Source organism: Chionomys nivalis, chromosome 19, assembly GCF_950005125.1.
Source record: "Chionomys nivalis chromosome 19, mChiNiv1.1, whole genome shotgun sequence".
NCBI lineage: Eukaryota > Metazoa > Chordata > Mammalia > Rodentia > Cricetidae > Chionomys > Chionomys nivalis.
The window spans coordinates 42042490-42064144 of NC_080104.1; the positions used below are offsets into that span (position 1 = coordinate 42042490).

Here is a 21655-nt window from a genome sequence, read left to right on the forward strand (position 1 = left end):
CAATATTTGCTTTTTTTTGTCCCCGCACCCCCCAAAAAACATTAAAGAGAGACCTACTATGTGCGTGGACAATCTGAAGCTTTGAGGGGTGCACCATGGGGCAGGGGAGGAAAGGGTGAGGGCCCAGGGTATACTCAGGACCAGCTCCATCTGAGTTCTTAGGGTCAATGCCCCATTATGGGCTCTAGGGGTGGCAGGGCAGGCAGCTGAGCAACAGGAGGTTGGGCCTTGGCAGAAACCCACCCCCTTCAAAAAGAAAACAAAGAACTCCAGCCAAGGCCAGTCACCTTTTGCCAAGGCAACTGTCCCAAGTCAAAGGCACAGGGCCAGGAGGTGACAGGCCATTTGCTATGTCCCTTTTTCTTGTGAGGAAGGCTCCTTGGTTCATCTATGCCGCAGGCCAGAGAGCTGAGTGTTGTGTGCTCACAGTGTGTGTGTATGTGTGTGTGATGTGTGTGTGGTGTATGGTGTGTGTGTGGTGTGTGTGTGTGTTTTAAACAAAGTCTCATGTGCTTCAGTCTGGCTTCGAACTTGCTATGTGACCAGGGGTAACTTTGAACTCCTGATTCTCCTGTCTCTGCCTCCCAAGTATTATGATTCTAGGATGTCTCACCCAGTTGTTTTTTGCACCACTGTCTGTTTGCATATATATGCATTTATAATATACAACTATGCACAATGGTTCCTATTACCACAGTGGGCAGCTTCTCCTGGAGATGCGGGGAGGACTGGGTGGTGATAAAGCCCTCCTTCACTGAGCATTTGCTATGTCCATAGATCACCCTCAATTCTTTTCAGGGATTTTGTTTCGTTTTATTGAATTAAATAAATGTTGCCCAGGCTGACCTTGAACTCATGGCATCCCTCTTGCTCTAGTGCTGGAATTACAGGTACAAGCCACCTGGCTGCCATGAATTTCTTCATTCCGTGTCATATAAGCCCTCGGACACATGCGCTGTTTCCATTTCACGGAAAAGGAAAATAGAGGCCAGGGAAGAAACTCCCCAAAAGTCTCCTAACTAAGAAGCCACGGAGCCAAGATTAGAACCTACGCAAGGGGACTCCAAAGCTTGAGCTCAGCACCGGGAGCTGAGTCTCTGCTGCTCACGGGGCCAGAACTCTGCACAGTGCCCAGGAAGATGGGCACAAATGACAGTGACCTAGGTTTCCCTGGTCTCTACTAGCAGTGTGCAGAAATAATCCTGAGGAAAGTTCCAAGGAAAGAAGAACAGTGCAGGGGGTTGAAGAGGGCAGAAGGGGTAGCCTGGCTCAGCACCTGCCATTTGGCTCTCAGCTGGACCCAGGCCTGGAGAAGGACGGTTCTCTGTTAAGGACTAATATAAGGACCAGACCTGTGAAGTCTCCTGCTAGACCACCTCCCTGGCCAGCTCCTCTCCTTTACAAAGGGTATCCCTGAGCCTACTATGAGCCTGGCACCATGCTAGGCACAGGGGATTCTGAAATCCACAGATGGTGCCCTTTGGGATCTGGGACATCATACTTAAGGCATAAGGGCTAGTTAGCAGAGGCAGGAGAATTTCCAAGAGCTCAAGGCGGACGAGAGGACTGAACTAGAGGTCAAGATGCGGAAGAAAGCTTGGTGGCTTGAAAACCGAGAGGGACCAAAGCCTGATGTGTGGCCAAGGAGAACAAGAACCAATTTGAAACAATTTCCCACCATCCAAGCCAGGCAGGCCTTGGGTAGATGCAGGCAGGAGAATAAGATGGAGTGAAGAGAAGCCCTCAGGAGGGAGGGGAGAGTGGGAGGAGGCCATAGCGTCAGCACCTTGGCAATGAAGGTGTTTTGCCTGAATGCAGTACTCGTGTAGGCCAGAAGAGGGCACTGGATCCTCTGAGACCATTTATGGCCTGTTATTACACATTTCATGCTGGTTTCAAAGTTGCTGTGTGGTGGAGAATGACCTTAAACTTTGGATGACCTCCTGCCTCCACCTCCTGAGTGTTGGGATCACAGGAGTGTGCCACCACACCCAGTTTTTCACTTAGTACCCTGGGCAGGAACGGAAGCAATGGGATCCTCAGTGTTGGCACCTGTGAAATGGAACTAAGTACTGTTAGCTGCTGCAGCAGCCGCAGCAGCCTGCCTCTGCCACCAAAGCAGTTATATTATGTCATCACCTGTCGCCAGCTGCCTTTCCACCATCAGCCATGCCACATGCGCACCCTGTCTGCCAGGCACAGCTTGCTCTCTTGCCTCTTGCTCCTCATTTCTGTCTCTTGCTTCTCTTCTTCCGTTTGTCTCCTCCCTGTTCTCTTTGTCTCTCTGTCTGTCTGCCTCTCTCATGTCCCCACTCCGACACAGCCTTTCGCTCTTTCGCTCTCTCCCTCCCCCAATAATACTCTTCCGCTAACTCTGTTGCAGGTGGTGTGTTTTCTTAGTGGCATACCTTGGTGCCCCCCCTCCTAAAGGTACCCGCTTCGTCTTTCGTTTTTTTTAATCCTCTTACGTACACCTCCAGAGAGCACTGTTTCCTTACACCAGGGTCAGGATGAGAACGAGGCATGGGTCTCAAGCACCTGACGTAGAATTGACACAGCGGGGCTTGAGAGTTTGACTGTATATAATAACTCCCTGGAGCTCGCTACATTAGACCAGGCTGGCCTTGAACTCTCAGAGATCCTCCTGTCTCTGCCTTCTGAGTTCTGGGTTTAAAACTGCGCGCCCCCACAGCACAAACTTTTCTTTAGTCTCCCTTGGAACGAACGCAGGTTTGGCACAGACCCCTCTCACCCTTATCCCCAAGAATCCAGAAGCAGATACCAGTCCTAGAATAAAGGACTCCTAGCGTGGTTGGGGTGAGAATAGATTCTCACTTCCAGGGAATTAGTTGTTCTCTAAGGTATTTCCTGCCCCATCCAGAGCCGCTGGTTAATCGTATTAGCTCCCCTGGGTTTCCCGGCATTCTCGGCTTGGTATGCGCACCTCGCCAAGATGCCTTTGAAGTCCGGGGCCCTTTGATGTGAATGGATGTGAGCGGGGGATGCGCCTGCCGGGAGATCCTGTGACCCCTGTGGTCAGTGGTCTTCAGAGCGAGGGCTCTGGGAGCCTGAGTTGCAAGTGCTCCCTCCCTGCCTGAGTGAGGCTCTGGAGTCAGGGAGCTGAACACAAGAGCTCCCAGTAGCAGCCCACAACCCACGTGACTTTTGGTCAGTTGAGCCTTCCAAAAAAAAACCCAAAAAACTATAGAAACATAGAAACACCTACTGGGAGAGAGAGAGAGAGAGAGAGAGAGAGAGAGAGAGAGAGAGAGAGAGAGAGAGAGAGAGAGGAGAGAGAGAGAGCTCCCATCTCATCTCACGTGATAAAGTGCAAGACTCTCAGAAAGACAAATCTTCCCCACAGTCCCAAAAGGAGACAGCCTTCCAAAGAGCTTAGAGGTCTAAGGTCTGATCAAAATATTCTAAGCTTTGATCAAAATATTCTCTTAACCATCTTTTTCTTTCAGAATTATAAACACACATACAAAGAGCATCATTTTTAATTATTTGAACTTGTTTGTTTAATTTTGTCTGGCCTTTCTTTCTTTCTTTCTTTATTTTTTTTTTGATAGAGCCCTAGATATCCTGGGACTTGCTATAGAGACCAGCTGGCCTTGAACTTGTGGTGAGCCCCTGTCTCTGTCTCCCAAGGACTAGAATTAGAGACAAGAGCTACCATGTCCAGTTTTATTGATTTCTTTGGTTGGTTGGTTTTCAGTTTTTTGTTTTGTTTTTGTCTGTTTTCAAATAGCATCTTGCTGTGTAGCACTGGTTGACCTCAAACTTGCAGCAATCCTCTTGCCTCTACCTCCCAAGTTGTCGTCTGACTACCATAATTGTACCATAGCACACGCATCGCCAAACACATACACACACACATAGAAATAATTTAAAAACAAAATTACTAGACTGGGGCAGTAGCTCAGCAGTAATGTGCTAAACTGGAACTCGTGAGACACTGGTTCAATCCCCAGGACCAGCTTTAAAAAAAACAAAAAAATCAGTCAGGCAGTGATGGTGTAGCCTTTAATCTCAGCACTCAGGAGACAGAGACGTGGAGATCTCTGTGAGTTCAAGGCCAGCCTGGTCTACAAAGTGAGTTCTAAGACAGCCAGGATTGCTGCACAGAGAAACCCAGAATACTGGCTCGGTGCTCTCGCAGAGGACTTGGGTCAAGGCCTCACATCCGTGTCACACAGCAGCCTATAACTTCACCCCCAAGGGATCTGCTGCAGGCACCTGGACACGCACGAACATACCCACATACAGACTCACTCACATAAGTAAAAATGAAGCAAGTCTTTTCTTCTCCTCCTACTCTGTTACTGTAAAGTAATTTGGGGGACAGTCAGCACCTCTGCACCCAGAAAACAGTTCTGCTGTTATTCCATCCCCTACCCAGACACACAGACACCAGAGAGAGCGGGGAGGGAAGCATTTCTCAGCTCAGGGCTCAGAGCTGACTCAGCACGGTCAGGGACAAGGGGAGGTGGGAGGCAGGAGACAGAGGCTGTGGGAATCTCGGGGAGCTCCAGAGTGGGAGGAGAAGCCAGCCGTCCCCCTGGTGGTCTAGGTGTTTGTTTCACAGAATCCTTCCACTCCCCAGGGTTCCCAGGCCAAGGGAGGCTTCACCTCCTGACCCTGTGAGAAGCACTCAGCTGGGCTCCTGCTGGAGAGGGCCCAGGATGAGGAGCTGCAGAAACTTAAGGTCCGCCTGGGTCCTAGGGCTGGACCAGCTCGATCCAGTCTCTCAGGCTAAGGTGATGTCAGCCCAGTCCAGGACACAGCTTCCATTAGGCTCATGAAAGGTGGGCACTGAATGAATGGTGTTTACAGAAGGCACAGTAATGACCCATGAGTTCAGACACTGGCACATCACGACGGATGTCCCCTGTCGTGTGCAGGGAAGAGTGAGGAGAGTTGTGGCCTGGGGCTCCTGTCCTGCTGGCAGCCACAGCACTGAAAAGCACCTGCCCAGTCTTCACCCTTTCCCATTTTGTCTTCCCACTCCCAACCCCCAGTGCAGGCATTGGGTAACATGTATTCATTCAACAAACACATCCTGATTTCTTATGTGTAACGGAAGTAGGCCAGGGGCTATTAATGAATCTGGCTGGGGGGCCCAAGAGGGGACAGTTGGAAATGATCAAATGAGTTCAGTTCTGCTCTGGAGGTGCCCTAGAGATGATAAAGAGAACGCTAAAGATGATAAAGAATTAGCTGGGGTGAATGAAGGCCTGTGTTCACAACTCTGTAGGCCTTAGGGACTCTCCCTTAAGTGAGTTGTTAAGCCTTCTGAGCCCCAGTTTCTCTGTCTATAACGTGGAAGTCAATGTCCCATCACTTCCAAGGACTAATAGGAGATATCCACACTTATGCTTCTAGTTTACCCAACCAGGGCTACGTACCACACCCTAGGTGGTAGTCACCATGGGTGACATGAGCGGAGAGCCATGAGCCATCCAAACCCTCCTGAGTCTGAAGTCCTCATTCCAGGTCTTTCTCAAATCTAATACGCACCAGAGTTTACAAGTCATTTGATATTTTTTTTTACTTTTTTTTTAAAGATATTTATTTGTCTGTTTATTTTCCTGAGACACGGTTTCTTTGTGTAGCCCTGGCTGTCCTGGAAATCACTCGCTCTGTAGACCAGGCTGGCCGCAAACTCACAGAGATCCACCTGCCTCTGTCTCCCGAATGCTGGGATTAAAAGCATGCACCACCACTGCTCAGCTTTATTTTTAAGTTGTAATTACACACATGTACATGTGTTGTGTGCGGATCTGTGCAGGTGAGGGTGGTACCTTGGAAGCCCAAAGAGTAAGGCAGATCCCTGGGGCTGGAGTTGCAGGTAAGCTGCCTGATGTTGGTGCTTGGAACTGAATTTGGAGCTTCCATAAGAGCCATGTTTGACCTTAACCACTGAGTCATCTCTCCAGTCCTAAATCCTTTGTCTGGAGGGCCAAGCACATAGGTTTACTAGGTTAGGACTTTGAGAAACAGACCTAGCTGCACGAAGCAGTGATTCGTCAGCTACAGGGAATGCTTGCAGTGGTGAAATGAGGGTCCAGATCTTCCCATTTCTCCAGTGAAGCAAGACAGAAATCTACCTTCTGCAAAATATCAGTAATTTTCAGCCCGATGTGATGACTCACACCTAGAATCTTAGCACCTAAGAAGTTGAGGCAGGAGTATTGTGGATGAACTACAGGCCCCAGGTAGCCTGCTTTGTGTTTATAGTCCCAGGCTCTGTCTCAGAAAGGGAAAGAAAGAAAGAAAGAAAGAAAGAAAGAAAGAAAGAAAGAAAGAAAGAAAGAAAGAAAGAAAGAAAGGAAGGGAGGGTTTCTACTGTTAATGTCTTAATAAAAACATTTGAAACCTTACTGGAGAGTGGCAGATAAAACACTGCTCTCAGCCAGCTGGCTTCCGGGCACAGTTTGCCATCCCCGCTCACCAAGCGCCAGGTCCTGTCTTCTGCATTCACACCATGTGCCAGACCTGCTGGTGAAAACTCCTGCGGGCTCGAGGACTTGCCTCCTGAGCGAAGACAAGCAGGAATCAGTCCTGAAGAACAGGGTGTGCAGAGGAGTGGAGGCCAGTGACCCTGGAGCTGGATTCTGAGGAACAAATAAGAATGCATTTATCTATTTTAGCCTTCACTTTTTTTTTTTTTTTTTTTTTGAGGCAGAATCTTGCTAGGTTTCTCAGGCCAGCCTCCTGTTTCAACCTCCCAAGTCCCGAAATTACAGGTGTGAAACATTGCACCTATTTACTCAACTAACTAATAAAGACAGGGCTCACCAGAACCCAGGCTAGTTTCGAACTCCCTTTGTAAGCTGAGGATGACCTTGAACTTCTCAGTCACACACTTCCACCTCCTGAATGCTGTGATTATACCAAACCTGGTCGCTGTGGTCTTGGGGACTGAATCCAGGGCTTCACGTAGGACAGGCGAGCTCTTACCAACTGAGCTGCATCCCCAGCCCTACTTATTAATTTTGACAAGAGGTCTCACTGTGTCACCCAGACTTGTCTCAAGGACTTGTGGGCTCAGATCACCTCCCCCCTTTGCCAGCCTTCTAAATAACTGAGATCATTGCTCAGAGCCCCCATCAGCAACGTTTTGTGTAAATAAAGAGACAAAGTTATCTTCAGGGAAAAAAAGAAGCTGTGAACATCAGGAAAGAGCAGGTGTTTCTGAGGTGTCACTTCGGGAGAGGTGGGAGGCTGGAGAGGAGGCTGGGAGCTACAGGCTGGAGAGCGGGAGCTGTTAATACCTCAAGAACTCAGAGAGCCACCTGAGCACAGCAGGGGCCTAGATAGAACCTCTCCTCCACTCTGGGTGTCAGAGCAATGGTGTGGGAAACAGATGGGTGGGACGGACTGAACGTGCAGGCAAGAAACGTGCTGGGACCCTGCCCCGCCTCCCACTGCCACTCACGGAATGGTCACAGAAAGGAGTGAATGGAATGGGCAGGGGGCTTCAGAAGGGAGTCAGAAATGATCCTGTTTCTTGAGAACTCCATCTGGTGACTGGCATGGATACGTGGACAACTGCTACGCAATGCTTGTTTCACTCATTTATGGATTTGTTTTGTTGGGTTTTTGTTTGTTTTCTTTGGTTTTTGGTTTTTTGAGACAGGGTTTCTCTGTCCTGGAACTAGCTCTTGTAAACCAGGCTGGCCTCAAACTCATGGAGATCCGCTTGCCTCTGACTCCACAGTGCTGGGATTAAAGGTGTGTGCCACCCGTCGCCCGGCTCATTTACGTATTGTTTTTTGTTTTTTTTTTTGTTTTTTTTTTTTTAATATTTATTTATTTGTTATGTATACAATGTTCTGTCTATGTGTATCTCTGCAGGCCAGAAGAGGGCACCAGACCTCATTACAGATGGTTGTGAGCCACCATGTGGTTTCTGGGAATTGAACTCAGGACCTTTGGAAGAGCAGGCAATGCTCTTAACCACTGAGCCATCTCTCCAGCCCCTCATTTACGTATTGTTGAGACAGGGTCTGACTGTGTAGACCTGGCAGGCCTGGGACTCAGATCTGCAGGGTCGGCCTCCTGAATGCTGGGATTAAAGGCACCTGCCACCATGCTTGCTGGGTAATGCTTTATTTAGGAGCTTTACTGTATAGCTGGAGGCTGTAGAGAAGAGGATTACTCCTGCCTGTCCTCCCAGTATTGGGGGGACCCTAGGTCCTTGCACACACTAAGCTAAGCAAGCACTCTACTATTGATCCACATCCCCAATCCTTTTTCTACTTTAAATTTTGAGACGGGGTCTCGCATTGAGTGGCCCAGCCAGGCCTTGAGTAGGTGGTATTAACAGGCTTTAAGCCCCACCTCCTGGAGGGGACTTTGCATCTGTATTATTAGATGAGCTGGGGTTCACTGAGGAGATGGCATGAGAACAACCGAAAGGCCAGCGTTCTGGGGCCTTGCTTTCTGCGCCCATCACCATCGCGTCAGCTGGCAAGCACAGTAACTGAATGCTGCACCAGGCATTGGAGTGCTGCGAGAAGGCAGATGTTCTCCAGCTTCACAGAGAACTCGCTATTGAGTTCTTCCTTGTGGCTTCTGCGTGCTAATACAAACAGTCGTCCAGAAGTAGCCATGAAGAGTTCTGTAGGGGGAGACTGTGCATTCGGTTTCCGACTACCCGGCCATAGAAACTATATTAAATTACATTACTGCTTGGCCTATTAGCTCAGGCTTCTTATTAACTAACTCTTACATCTTAAATTAACCCATTACTATTCATCTGTGTATCATCATGAGGCTGTGGCCTACCGGTAAGGATCCGATGTCTTCCTCTTTTGGCAGCTAAATGGCATCTCCTTGACTCCTGGCTGTATTCTGCCCTGCCATAAGCCAATAAAACATATTCACAGTTTTTTGTTTTGTTTTGTTTTTTATTTTTCGAGACAGGGTTTCTCCGTAGTTTTTGGTTCCTATCCTGGAACTACCTCTTGTAGACCAGGCTGGCCTCGAACTCACAGAGATCCGCCTGCCTCTGCCTCCCGAGTGCTGGGATTAAAGGCGTGCGCCACCACCGCCCGGCCCATATTCAGTTTTATACAGAGGGGAATCCCACATCATCTTCTCTTTTCTGTCTAAATAAAAAAGAAGATTTTAGCTTTAACATAGTAAAATTACATATAACAAAACCTGTACCAAGCAAGAATTACAATATTTAGTCTATTTGTATCTGGAAAGTTTCATATCTAATTTATCTTTTATCATAACTAAGGAAAACTGTAACTATAACTACTTGTCTTCAACTCCACCAAAGACCCCAGAAGGATATATTATTACCTAAGTAACAGGAAGTGCATTGCAAGCAACTTCCAAAACTCTAGAATTGACAGACATCTTGCAGCCTGGACAGTCACCCAAAGTTCTTCTGTAACATTGGGGTATCCATCTTTAGCCCATAGTGGAGGCAGGTGGATCTATGTGAGTTTGAGGTCAGCCTGGTCTATATAGTGATTTCCAGGCCAGCCAGGGAAACATGAGGAGACCTTGTCTCAAAACAAAAACAACAACAACTTGGCAGATAGGTGAAGGTCACTAATACTGTTGTTGTGTGCCTGTAATCCCAGCACTCGGAAGGCGGGGGCAGAAGAATCAGGAATCCAAGACCAACCTCAGCTACAAATAAGTTTGAGACCAGTCTCTTGTAGAAGAAATTTTGTCTCAAAAAAACAAAACCAGAGCAGAAAAGACAGCTCAGAGGTTAAGAGCACTGCATGCTCTTCCAGAGGACTTGGATTCGATCCCAGCACCCATGTGGCAGCTCACAACTGCCAGTGACTCCAATTCCGAGGGATCTTACCCAGTCTTCTGAATTCTAAAGGTCCCAGGCACACATATGGTACACAGATGTACAAGCAGGCAAAACAACTATACTCATAAAATGAAAACAAATCTTAAAAACAAACAAAAAAGTAACAATATATAGTAAACATGTCTTTGACTCCCAAAGAATCATGTCTAGGTTAACAGGGTGTGAACTCTCGGGATGACCAGATTTATTGAATGATTTAAGGGGCCTAGAGCAATCCCAGTGCTCCAGTCAGGAGAGAGCCAGGGCAGCCTGCGAGAAAAGACTTTGCCCCCACCCCCCAGCAGCGGTGTGGCCTCTGAGGTTATCATTCAGGTCAGACGGTCTGGGGAAGTGAGAGAGTGTTACCCTCCGCCTCAGGAAACAACCCTGGGACTAACTAATGCCCCTAATTAAAGGAGAAGGGTGGCTTGACTGGCCTGTGTCCTGAAGAGCCTGCGAAGACCTGGGTCCTCCTCCCGAGGAGCAAGAGAATGTTGGAGATGGACGAGCTTTGTCAGACAGTCTAGGAGAAAGCCCAGATCCCCAGGCAGCTGGGGGCCAATACACACAAGAAATGAGCTCTGTCTGCAGCCCAGGTCACATGAGGGCAAGACTTGGGAATTCTAAGAAAAACCATTTACTACAAGACATTTGCACAACTGTATTAGTCAGGGTTCTCTAGAGTCACAGAACTTATGGAATGAATCTCTCTCTCTCTCCATATATACATTTGGGAATTTATTGGAATGGTTTACCGGCTGCAGCCCAACAATGGCTAGTGTGAATGGGAAGTTCAAGAATCTAGTAGCTGCCAGTCCCATGAGGAGGCTGGGTGTCTCAGCTAGAATGGGTGTACAGGCAAGGCCAGGGCAAGGCAAGCAGGTGAAGAAATAACCCTTCCTTCTTCCCCGTCCTTCCATAGGCTTCCAGCAGCAGGTGTGGTCTGGATTAAAGGTGTATCTTTCGGCCTCAAAATCTAGATTACTAATCCCAGCACTCGGAAGGCAGAGGCAGGCGGATCTCTGTAAATTTGAGGCCAGCATGGTCTACAGAGCAAGTGCCAGGACAGGCTCCAAAACTATACAGAGAAACCCTGCCTGAAAAAAAAAAAAAAAGATCCGGATCACAAGTGTGCCCTCCACATTTCTGTATTATATATAGTTCATTCCAGATATATTAACCAAGTTGGCAGCCAAGAATAACCATCACAACAGTGTTTCTTTGGTTTTTGTTTGTTTGTTTGTGACACATGGTCTCATTTATTTCATTTAATTACTATGTAGCTGAGGATAACCTCGAACTGAAATTTTCCTGCCTCCACCCCCCCCCCCCCGGGATTATAAATATTGCCTGCATTTTCTTTTCTTTTTATCCCCTATAACTTTCTTTTTCATGTGGCTGGGCATGGCAGTGCACAAACTTAGGAGGCAGAGGCAGGTAGATCTCTGTGAGTTCAAGGCCAACCTGGTCTAGGTTGTGAGTTCCAGGACAGCCAGAACTACACAAAGAAACCCTGTCTCAAAAAACAAAAACAAAAAACAGAGGGAGAGAAGGAGAGAGAAAGAGAGATTTTTAAACAATTTTTTAAAATTTATTTTTATTTATTTATATATTTATGTGTTGTGCCATGGGAGAGGACAACCTTCAGGAGTCACAATCCTTTCACTCTGAGTCACAGGGACTGAACTCAGGTCACCAGGTTTGGTGGCAAATGCTTTTGCTCACTGGGCCATCTCACCTTCTCTTTCTTTTCCTTTTTTTTTTAATTTTAAGGTTTATTTATTTATTATGCATACAGTGTTCTGTGTGTGTGCATGTATGTCTGTACACCAGAAGAAGATACCAGGTCTCATTATAGATGGTTGCAAACCACCATGTGGTTGCTGGGAATTGAATTCAGGACCTCTGGAAGAGCAGCCAGGGCTCTTAACTGCTGAGTCATCTCTCCAGTCCCCAGCAGCTTTTTTTCCTCCTCCTCCTTTTCTTACCTCTCTTATGGGAAAGCACCAAGAGTTAAAACATGGATGTGTGCGGCAGGTGACCTTCCTCTCCCACTGGCTCATCCTTGTGCATCCCAGTCTCACGAGCTTCCATTTTGCCTTCCTGCCATGTCTTGGCCACGGGGTAGAAATGAAATCAATGAAAGTTAGCAGGATGCGCATTGCACATGTCTCTCAATAATTTGCCATTGTTACTACCATTAACTTCAACTCAGTTTGTTTGGTTTCTCTGTGTAGCTTTGGCTGCCCTAGAACTCACTCTTGTAGACCAGGCTGCCCTCAAACTCAGAGATCTGCCTTCCTCGGGATCCCTCCCTGGTGCTGGGATTAAAAGTGTACACCCCCACCACCTCCAACTCAGTTCTTACACTTCCTATGTGCCACACAGTGCAAGAAGCACAAAGGCCAAAAGCTTAACCATTAGGAGACGCTTCTAACTGAAGGTAGAAAAGACCATAAAATCCAGACACGGCAAAATCTCACTGTGTAGCTTTGCCCGTGCCTTTTGAGAGGGGTCTGTTGCCCAGGGAAGGAGCCCCTGACACCACCAAGTAACATTCTCAGGAACACCAATACCCAGCCAGATGTATAATCCTTTCAAAGGGGTTTAGAGCCCTTCAAGCGCTTAGTTTTAAGTGCTTAGGCGGAGATCTCTCCAGCTGTTTTACTCGGGACACATCCTACAAACTGTTACCTGGCCACCCAGGTTTCCAAAACCTTCAGATAAGAACCATTGGGGGTGGCCGGGCGGTGGTGGCGCACGCCTTTAATCCCAGCACTTGGGAGGCAGAGGCAGGCGGATCTCTGTGAGTTCGAGACCAGCCTGGTACAAGAGCTAGTTCCAGGACAGGCTCCAAAACCACAGAGAAACCCTGTCTCGAAAAAAAAAAAAAAAAAAAAGAACCATTGGGGGTGCTCGTTGAATATGTAGATCGCCGCGCCTCTCTCTCTCTCTCTCTCTCTCTCTCTCTCTCTCTCTCTCTCTCTCTCTCTCTATTCTAATTCCGAGGACCGGAGGGAGAGGGACGTGAGGAGGCCTGGGTTTAACAAACACCCTCAGGCAAGTCCAGACATGATGCTCCGTACTCTAGGTCCGAAGCAGGGGTTAGAAATGAAGCTCAGTGCCTATCGAGTTCACGCGAGACTTCAATCCCAGTACCATGTAAACCAGGGCACCTGTAAATGTGATCTGAGTACTTAGGAGGTGGAGGCAAGGGGGATCAAATTTTGAGGTCATCCTCGGCTACAAAATGAGTTCAAGGCTAGCCTGGGCTACATGAGACTGCTTGGGGAAAAACAAAATGCCTGGGTCAGACAAATGATATCGAGTTGGGAGGTCAAGATAAGCCAGCGAATATGCAGAGAGCATCAGGACCTGTGGCAGCCTGCAACCCGAGCCTCGGTCCAGCTGGTTAGAACAAGAGCAGGCAGGTCTGCTGGCCCCAGGGAGTCTCTGTCCCATCCTAACACCTGCTCACATCCCAGCCTGTGAAAGAGTGTGTAAAGTCCTCAGCACGTAGTAGGTGTTCAGTAAATGTTAGCCAGCTGCTAACGTGCTAGTTGGAAGCTTTAAAAGGTGGGGGTGGGGAGCAGCTAAGGAGAAAGCCAGCAACAGCGGAGGAAAACAGGAGGGGCGGACGGGACATCGGGACAGGAATTTACATTTCTTTAAAAGGTAATTCTGATCCCGCCTTTCCTTTTGAGAACACAAAGCCTAGGATCTTTCCATTCCCAAGATTCTCTTCTTAATGACTCCATTCCTACAAATTCAGTCATTTGTGTGGTGTGAAAAATAAAGGTTCAGTCCTTAAGATAAATAATATAAATTACACTCCTCATGGGCGACATATTTATTCTGCGCAAACATATTCGACTTGAGAAACATACTTGAGAAAGTACAAGTCATTTAATTCCATCTTGGGCAGACAAGGGTGAGATGGAGCAATGGTCTTAAAACCTCGCCGGGCCCTGCCACTGCTGGCAGGAGATACAGCCAGCAGGCCCCAGATCTTCCTTTCCTCTTCGAAAACTCCCGGAGCAAGCAGGGAAGAGCCTGTGTCACCACCCAAAACACCTGAATTAGCTATAGCTGGGTCTTCCTCTGCTCCCCAGGAGGGCGCTTTGGTATTTGAAACTGACATTTGTCACCAAGGGCCTTCCTCTGTTCTTGCAAATTCCCAGTACCCAGTACTTGCCAATGAAGGCTGTATCCCCGGCTACCCAGAACAGAGCCCCGCCCCCCACCCCAGCACTCCCTACCTGCTTTTGGATGAGCTAGAAAGAGGACCGCCAGAGGTCCAGAAGAGGCAAGGTAAGGAAGCCATTGTTGTAGTTCTGGGCTTGAAGCCAGGGCCCCAAAACACCTCCAGTTCAGCGAAGCACAATTTGTGCAGGTAATAGACCGCTGTCTCAGCAGTAAGACTTTGCGAGGTAGAGGGGCAATGTGTGGAGCAGCCCAGACCCAGTCTCGGTACTCAAGCCCCCCACCCCAATTTATCAGTCACTTCTCATCACATCACACCTTCCTCCAGCAGGGGCTCCCCTGCCCTACTCCTCCGCAGGAGTTATAGGTTCTTAAGGCCTCTCAGGAGGAAGGATGGGAGGGGGCGGGGCAGCGGTGGCTGAGATATAAGAGACCCAGACGCTGTTTGCGGGTCCATCCAGCCCACCATGAGTGCCCACTGCTTCCCCATCCTTCTTGTCCATGCCTGGTGGGCCCTACTCCAGCCTCGCGCCGCGACGGTGGCCGCCTTTCCTCTGTGGACACGGGGGCAGCCCTCGTCACCGTCCCCTCTCGCTTACATGCTGAGCCTCTACCGAGACCCGCTGCCTCGGGCGGACATCATCCGCAGCCTCCAGGCGCAAGGTAGGCTGCAAGCCTGGCCTCGCCAGCACCCAAGGGTGCACGGCCCGGGAGGCGCGCGGTGACTGCGGCGGGACTGGGCACCAAGGGGTAGTTCAGGGTCTGGTCTTAACGAAGTTTCCGCGTGGGCAGGCTCAGGGAACAGCGCTGGTGGCCGGGACGGAGAGGAACTCAGCCACCAACAGGGGCCACCATCTTTCGGGTTCTAGTTTAGGTGTCAGAGAGTAAGGGCGAGGACTCGATCGCGCCACTGAACATCTGGGAGCCTCAGTTTGCCTATCTGTAGTTTAGAAATCGTAGCACCTCCTTTGTAGACTTAGGGAGAGGACTGGATGACAACACCGCCCCGCCCCCAGAAAGGCTCTGCACGAACCAGATATACAATAAAATAGGTCGTTACTGAATTTTAGCCCGGCTCCCGCAAATGCCACCTGGAACTAGGGCTTAAGGATCCGAAATTAGGGACCGGGTGCCGGAATTACAGAACTCCGGTAGCTCTCGTTGCTGGGTTGTGTCAGGTGTCCTGGGTGACCCCGGGCTCAGAACTTCCTTGGATCGAGGTGTGTGTATAATTGACCCAGAGATCTGAGTGTTGCTCACCAGAGAAGATCGACAGGTGGGTGCCCAGGAGAAGGAGTCCAGACTCGGGACTCCTTTCCCGGGCGCAATCCACATCCCGTGGCCTGGACATCTTGGCCAGCTCGCGCCTCTGTACTGCGGGGCCAGACGGCCCTCCGCGGGACCCGGACGCAATCCACATCTGCTAATCCGGTCTGACCCGTCGCCCGCCGGCCCTCGCGACCTGGAGGCGGAGTCCCTAGTCCCTGCCTGCGGCGTCTGGGTGAGACTGCCGGTGACCCTCTCCTGAAGGGTCATCTGGGGGACTACGGACTAGGACACCCTGGAGGGTGAGGCAAAGGGGAATTGGTAGAGTGCTTGGCCCCTCCGCCTAGGGTGGGGCGGAGAAAGTTCTTGAAGGTTTATTTATGTACGTGATGGGACAATCTGGGATTCAGGAAAACGGTTAGTGTTCATCCAGTTCTGTTCGCAGTTGCCCGAGTCTCACTTTTTGATTACTTTTGTAAATTGGAGGCTCTGCCTGGAGGGAATCTAGGAGAACGGCATTCCAGGTCACCCGTCTTCCCTCTTGAGTCAGTGTGTAATCTGCCCCATCATAGTGGCAGTGGGGTCTGTCAGCTGGAATCTAAGTGTCTGTGCCTCAGTGTTCAATTCACTCATGTGCAAATGGGATTTCCAGTGGGGGGTGGGGTGGGGTGGGAAGACAATTCTGTAAAGCCGTGGCATGGGGGTGGGGAGCAGAAAATGACAACGGCCTTATGATAGCCTCTTACCCCCCTGGTTGAGGACAGGGACAAGCAAATAGTCTGAGCAACTCTTCCTTTAGAATTGGAGGTGGCTTAATGTGCTAATTATTTTTGCACACAAGTGGGTTTCGGGGTGGCCGTGAACCCCTTCCTCGTCAGTATTCAGTATCAGCTGTTTAATGAGCTAGAGCTGCATCTGGGCATCTGGAGGACCCTCTATCCCAGGACACCCTGGGGGCAGCCTGAGAGGAAGCAGTTTCTTCCTGGCCTGCCTGAACACTGGTCATTAATTATTAGCGACTGTGTCTCCATGCAGCGTCTAGCTACCTGACTACCACATTTCATTCCTGAGCTTTGTATAGCACACAACATCCCTTCTTTCTATAAGAAGTCAACTGTTGAGGCCCAGAGAAGGAAAACTGACCAATGACAAACTGGAACCATGACAGGGCAACTCCTCAAGTCATGGGGGACTCAGGCTGCTGCTCTTGAGCATGAAGCAGGAACACCTGCCTCTGAGAGACCATTTGCAGATACTTAGGATAAAACTTTGAGATCCCATACAGGCTGCTAGTATAGGGGGCAGGAGTGACTAGAGGAAACCACCTAGCTCCCAAGGGCAGAGGTGTCCCTAGGCAAGGGCTAGTAGTTATTGTATTCTGATGGTACTAATGAGGACAGAAAGTGGAAAGTAACTGAGAAAGCAGGTAGAGATGGGCAGGGAGAAGTCGCCAGAGGCAGAAGCTGCAAATGTCCGTGGGCAACTCGCCTAAACCCAAAGATGGTCTGGGGATGGTTAAAAAGCTAAGAGCTACCCAGGAGCGTCCCAGATCCCTGAAGCCTCCAGGACTGCTCAATATGCCCATCTCCGAGTCCTTGTTTTGTTTATCTCCAATGAAACAGACTCCGAAACAAACAAGAAACACCAGATAAGTGTAGAAAATTAAACCTCTTATTTCCCCATGTCCTTACATCCATTATTTTGTTCTCTTGTTTTCTGTGATAGAGTTGTTTCATGTAGTTGCCTCTGGCCTCTAATTTGCTATGTCCCCAAAGCTGGCCTTAAATTCCTAATCCTCCTGTTCTTAAGTGTCCCAAGTGCTGGGATTATCAGCATGTGCCACCACACATGGCTGTAATGCAAAGAAGAGGAAACAGGCTTTGTCTCCTACTATAGCTGGGCTGGCCATAAACCCACAGCTATTCGAGTACTGGGATTACAAGCCTGAGTGAACCAATTTCCACTTAGTTAATCACTTTTTTAAAAAAATTTATTCTGTATACAATATTCTGTCTACATATGTGCCTATAGGCCAGAAGGCACCAGACCTCATTACAGATGATTGTGAGCCACCATGTGGTTGCTGGGAATTGAACTCAGGACCTTTGGAAGAACAGGCAATGCTCTTAACCGCTGAGCCATCTCTCCAGCCCCTAGTTAATCACTTTTTAAAACCCATAAATGCACGCTAGTTCCAGACATCTACTACCCCAGTATCACACCGAGTGAGGGCCGCCCTCTTTGGGTCTGCCCGACCCATGTGAAGAACCTGACACAAGAGGGCAGTATGAGCAGCCTGGAAGTAGATAGAAAACCCTGGATAGGGAAACCAAGGGTCTGAAAGGCTGATGGAAGATGGAAGCAATCTGCTGCCTATGGAGGAGCAGGTGGGGAGAGGGTAGCCAGCGTGGCCCTATTACTTGCTCTTCCCTGAGAGCTCTGGGGTTTCTGTGATAGTTACATCTACCTAGCATGTCTGGAGCAAGCGGCCCTCCTGTCCACTAAGGAAAAGTACAGGCCTGAGAGGGTGGCTTGTTCAAGGCTCAACAAGGCAAGTAGAGCCCCAGGGTCAGGTAAGATGAGTGGGCGAGGGATGGCAGAGCCACCTAGTTCTTGTTCTCTCTCTCTCTCTCTCTCTCTCTCTCTCTCTCTCTCTCTCTCTCTCTGTGTGTGTGTGTGTGTTTCACGACAGGTTTTTTCTATGTAGTCCTGGCTACCCTGGAACTTGCTTTGTAGACCAGGCTGGCCTTGAACTCAGAATTCAGAGATCCACCTGCCTCTGCCTCCCAAATGCTGGGATTAAAGGCATGCGCCACCACTGCCCTGCGCCATCCAGTTTTTACCCACTGTCCTCTAGATGGCTGGAACAGGGATTTCAAGTTTACTCCTGTCCTTCTTTCCTTCCATCCTTCCTTCCCTCTCTCCCCCCTTTCCCTCTTTCCTCCTTTTCCCTAGCTGCCCCCTTCCCCCACTCTCAAGGCCAAGTTGGCCCTGAACTCCCAATGAAGTTGAGGATGACCTTGAACTTTTGACCCTCCAATTCTAACTCTGGAGGACAGAGTTGCCAGCTTGCTGCACCACGCCCAGATTATGCAGTGCTGGAGACTGAATTTGGGTCTTTGTACTTCGTAGGCTGGGGATTGAATTTGGTTCTTTGTACTTTGTAGGCAAGAGCTAGACCAACTGAGCTACATCCTCAGCCCTTTGGTTACTTTTCAAAAACAGTCTTACACAAGGCCTCCATTTTCCTTCATCTCTGAAATGGGACTATGAGAACACACACACATATATTTATACACATGTGCGTATATATACACATGCACACATATATACATAATATACACATGTGTATACACACACACACATATATGGCAGCTTAATTTGTAGTCTATTACTTGAGAGACTGAGACAGAAGGATGGCCCAGAGTTCCAGGCAAGTCTAGGATAAATATCAGGTTCCAGTTCTGCCTGAGTTAGTATAAAAAGCCAAAATAAATAAGATGGACTCGATGATATTAAAAACCAATGGGGGTGAGCAAGGGCAAGAGATGGGTGACAGGTAGCCGACCCAGCTGGTGGCTGACAGAAAGACCTCTTAACCTGTTTCCTCCTGACTTCTCCCCTAGATATGGAAGTGAGTGGGCAGAACTGGACCTTCGCTTTCGACTTCTCCTTTCTGAGCCAAGAAGAGGACCTGGCATGGGCGGAGCTCCGGTTGCAGTTGCCCCGCCCTATGGACCTCCCCACTGAGGGCCCACTCACCATTCAAATTTTCCACCAGGCCAAGCTGGACCCAGAGCAGGACCCAGCGGACTGCCTGGAGCGAGTACGGATGGAGGAGTTCACTGTCGCTCCGTCTCAGGTCACTTTTTCCTCGGGCAACACTGTCCTGGAGGTCACCAGGCCACTCTCCAAGTGGCTGAAGAACCCCAGGGCACTGGAGAAGCAGGTGTCCAGTCTGAAAGGAAAGTGCTGGCATCAGCCCCGCACCCTGCCTGTCACCACCACCAGCGACAATGTGCTCATGCTGTACTCCAACCGGCCTCAGGAGCAGAGGCAGCTGGGTGGCGCCACTTTGCTCTGGGAAGCCGAAAGCTCCTGGCGGGCCCAGGAGGGACAGCTGTCTGGAGAGAGGGGCCGATGGGGCAGAAGGCACCGCAGACATCACATGCCAGACAGAAGCCAACTGTGCAGGAGGGTCAAGTTCCAGGTGGACTTCAACCTGATTGGCTGGGGTTCCTGGATCATCTACCCCAAACAGTACAACGCCTACCGCTGTGAGGGCGAGTGCCCTAACCCTGTGGGGGAGGAGTTTCACCCTACCAACCACGCCTATATCCAGGTACGTTACTGGAATGGAACAGGCTGCTAGACATGGGACGGGGCTTAAAGTCTGTGATGAGATAACTGGGTTTGGTCATTCAAGCACTTCCATGTTTGCTCCTATGAGGATGTAGATTATCACAGCACTGAGTCCTCTTCTGTGGGGTTGCCCTGGGAGCTCTCTCTACACACACACACACACACACACACACACACACACACACACACACACATGCACGCCAGGCCAGCCTCAAGCATGCACCACTACGCCCAGTAATTACAATATTGGGGCTCAAATCCAGGACCTCAAACATGCTGGGCAAGCACTCTACCAACTAAGCTGCATCTGCAGCGTTTCCTTGTTCCTTTAATTAGGTGATGGGAACAGAACACAGGATCTCTGCTCCTCTGACATTCTGGGAAAGGACATTCAAAACGGACTTTAGGACTGAATGAGTCTTCCTACTCCCGCTCATTGCTTGTCTGACATTAAACTTCTCCAAAGTCTGTCTATATCAAGACCAACAGACTATTTCACAGACATGGGGGTTCATGAGTTGGTTGTACGTGCAGCATCCTATTGTTTATGAAGATAATTTTTCACTTTAGCCAGAAATACTAATTTTGCCTCTCCCTCCTTCTCCTTCCTCCCTTTCAGAGCTTGCTGAAACGCTACCAGCCCCACCGGGTCCCTTCCACATGTTGTGCCCCTGTGAAGACCAAGCCACTGAGCATGCTCTACGTGGACAATGGCAGGGTGCTCCTGGAACACCATAAGGACATGATTGTGGAGGAATGTGGGTGCCTCTGACAGAGCCAGGGCAAGTGCTGAATCCGCTTGCCCTCCACAATTCTGGCAAACTCCAAGGAGACGCATAGTGTCCATCCAGGGAGCAGAAAAGGAAGAAGGGCTCTGCCTGCCAGAGCTGAAGAGGAAGTCCTGCCCCGTTCTTACAGGGCTCTTAGACCTGCCAGGCCAGAGGCTACTGTGGGGAGGCAGGAATAGGGACACCTTGCAGGGGCTGGCTGGGCTCCCTGGAAATAGGGGTTATGAACTTCACGAGTGCTCTTTAAACTCTGAAGCCCTTGAAATGGTGTGCAAAGGCTGAGGTATATATGTATTTATTTTTTTTTTGAGGCTACCCGTAGCTTTCCTGTATTCTTAAAAGTGGCTGTGACCCGCTGTCCCTCCCTAAAGATCAGTATAATTTGGTTCTCCCTGATTCAAGCTGGGTTAGGGGAACCCCCACAACTTCCTAGCTGGCTGGCGCTAATGGGCTGGCCTTCCTCAGGGGTTCCATGATCTCTGCTAATGAGTTGCCTGAACAATAAAGCCACTGTCCAGTTCTCCCAGGGCCAGCTGTGCCTTTGACCAGAGAGGCGGGCACTTATCCAAGAGGGACTGGCCATGGTGGACTACAGAAGCCAGAGCTGTCAGACGTCTGCTTGGCAGACATAACCCAAGTCTATTAAAAGTGAGTGAGAAATCACCCCAGGCTCTCAAGATGTGTTTTGGGGTTCTGAGGTTCCAAACCAGCAGGGGATGGGGCTGTGGTCATAGATTTTTGTAGAGAGGCTGTGTGATGTGTGTGAAAAAAGCGGCAGAGCCTGATTGGTTTGTAGGAAGTACCTCTAAGGGATAGGGAATGATTATGATTCAGTGGCAGCTACTTACTTAGTATATGAAGGACCCTGGGTTAAACCCCAGCATGAAAAGCTAGGCCTATTGGTGCACGCCTTTAATTAACAGCACTTGGAAGGCAGAGGCAAGAAGAGCTAGTCTTTATGGTGAGTTCTAGGACAGTCAGAGCTACACAGTGAGACCCTGTCTCGAAACAAACAAAACGAAGCATTTGAAAGGGAGGGCCATGGATCTTTGTCCTCTGGGCCTTCTCCCACTTTTGAGATTTTAAACCTTAAAGCATAAGACCTGCTAAGCCCTGTTGAAACCACTTTCTTGGGGTGGGGGGGCGCAACTAACTCCTGATTCTGCATGGCAGCATAGAAGAAGGAAACTCAGATGCCTAAAGAAAG

General features: G+C 49.4%; 1 protein-coding gene across 1 annotated transcript; it reads left to right on the forward strand.

Annotated features, from left to right (window-relative positions):
• Nucleotides 1–14499: 14499 nt before the first annotated feature.
• On the forward strand, nt 14500–20432 carry Nodal (nodal growth differentiation factor). Its single transcript, XM_057752015.1, has 3 exons — nt 14500–14695; nt 18925–19640; nt 20280–20432. Exons 1-3 carry the CDS (start codon nt 14500–14502, stop codon nt 20430–20432), a joined length of 1065 nt encoding a protein of 354 aa, XP_057607998.1.
• The last annotated feature ends 1223 nt before the right edge of the window (nt 20433–21655 follow it).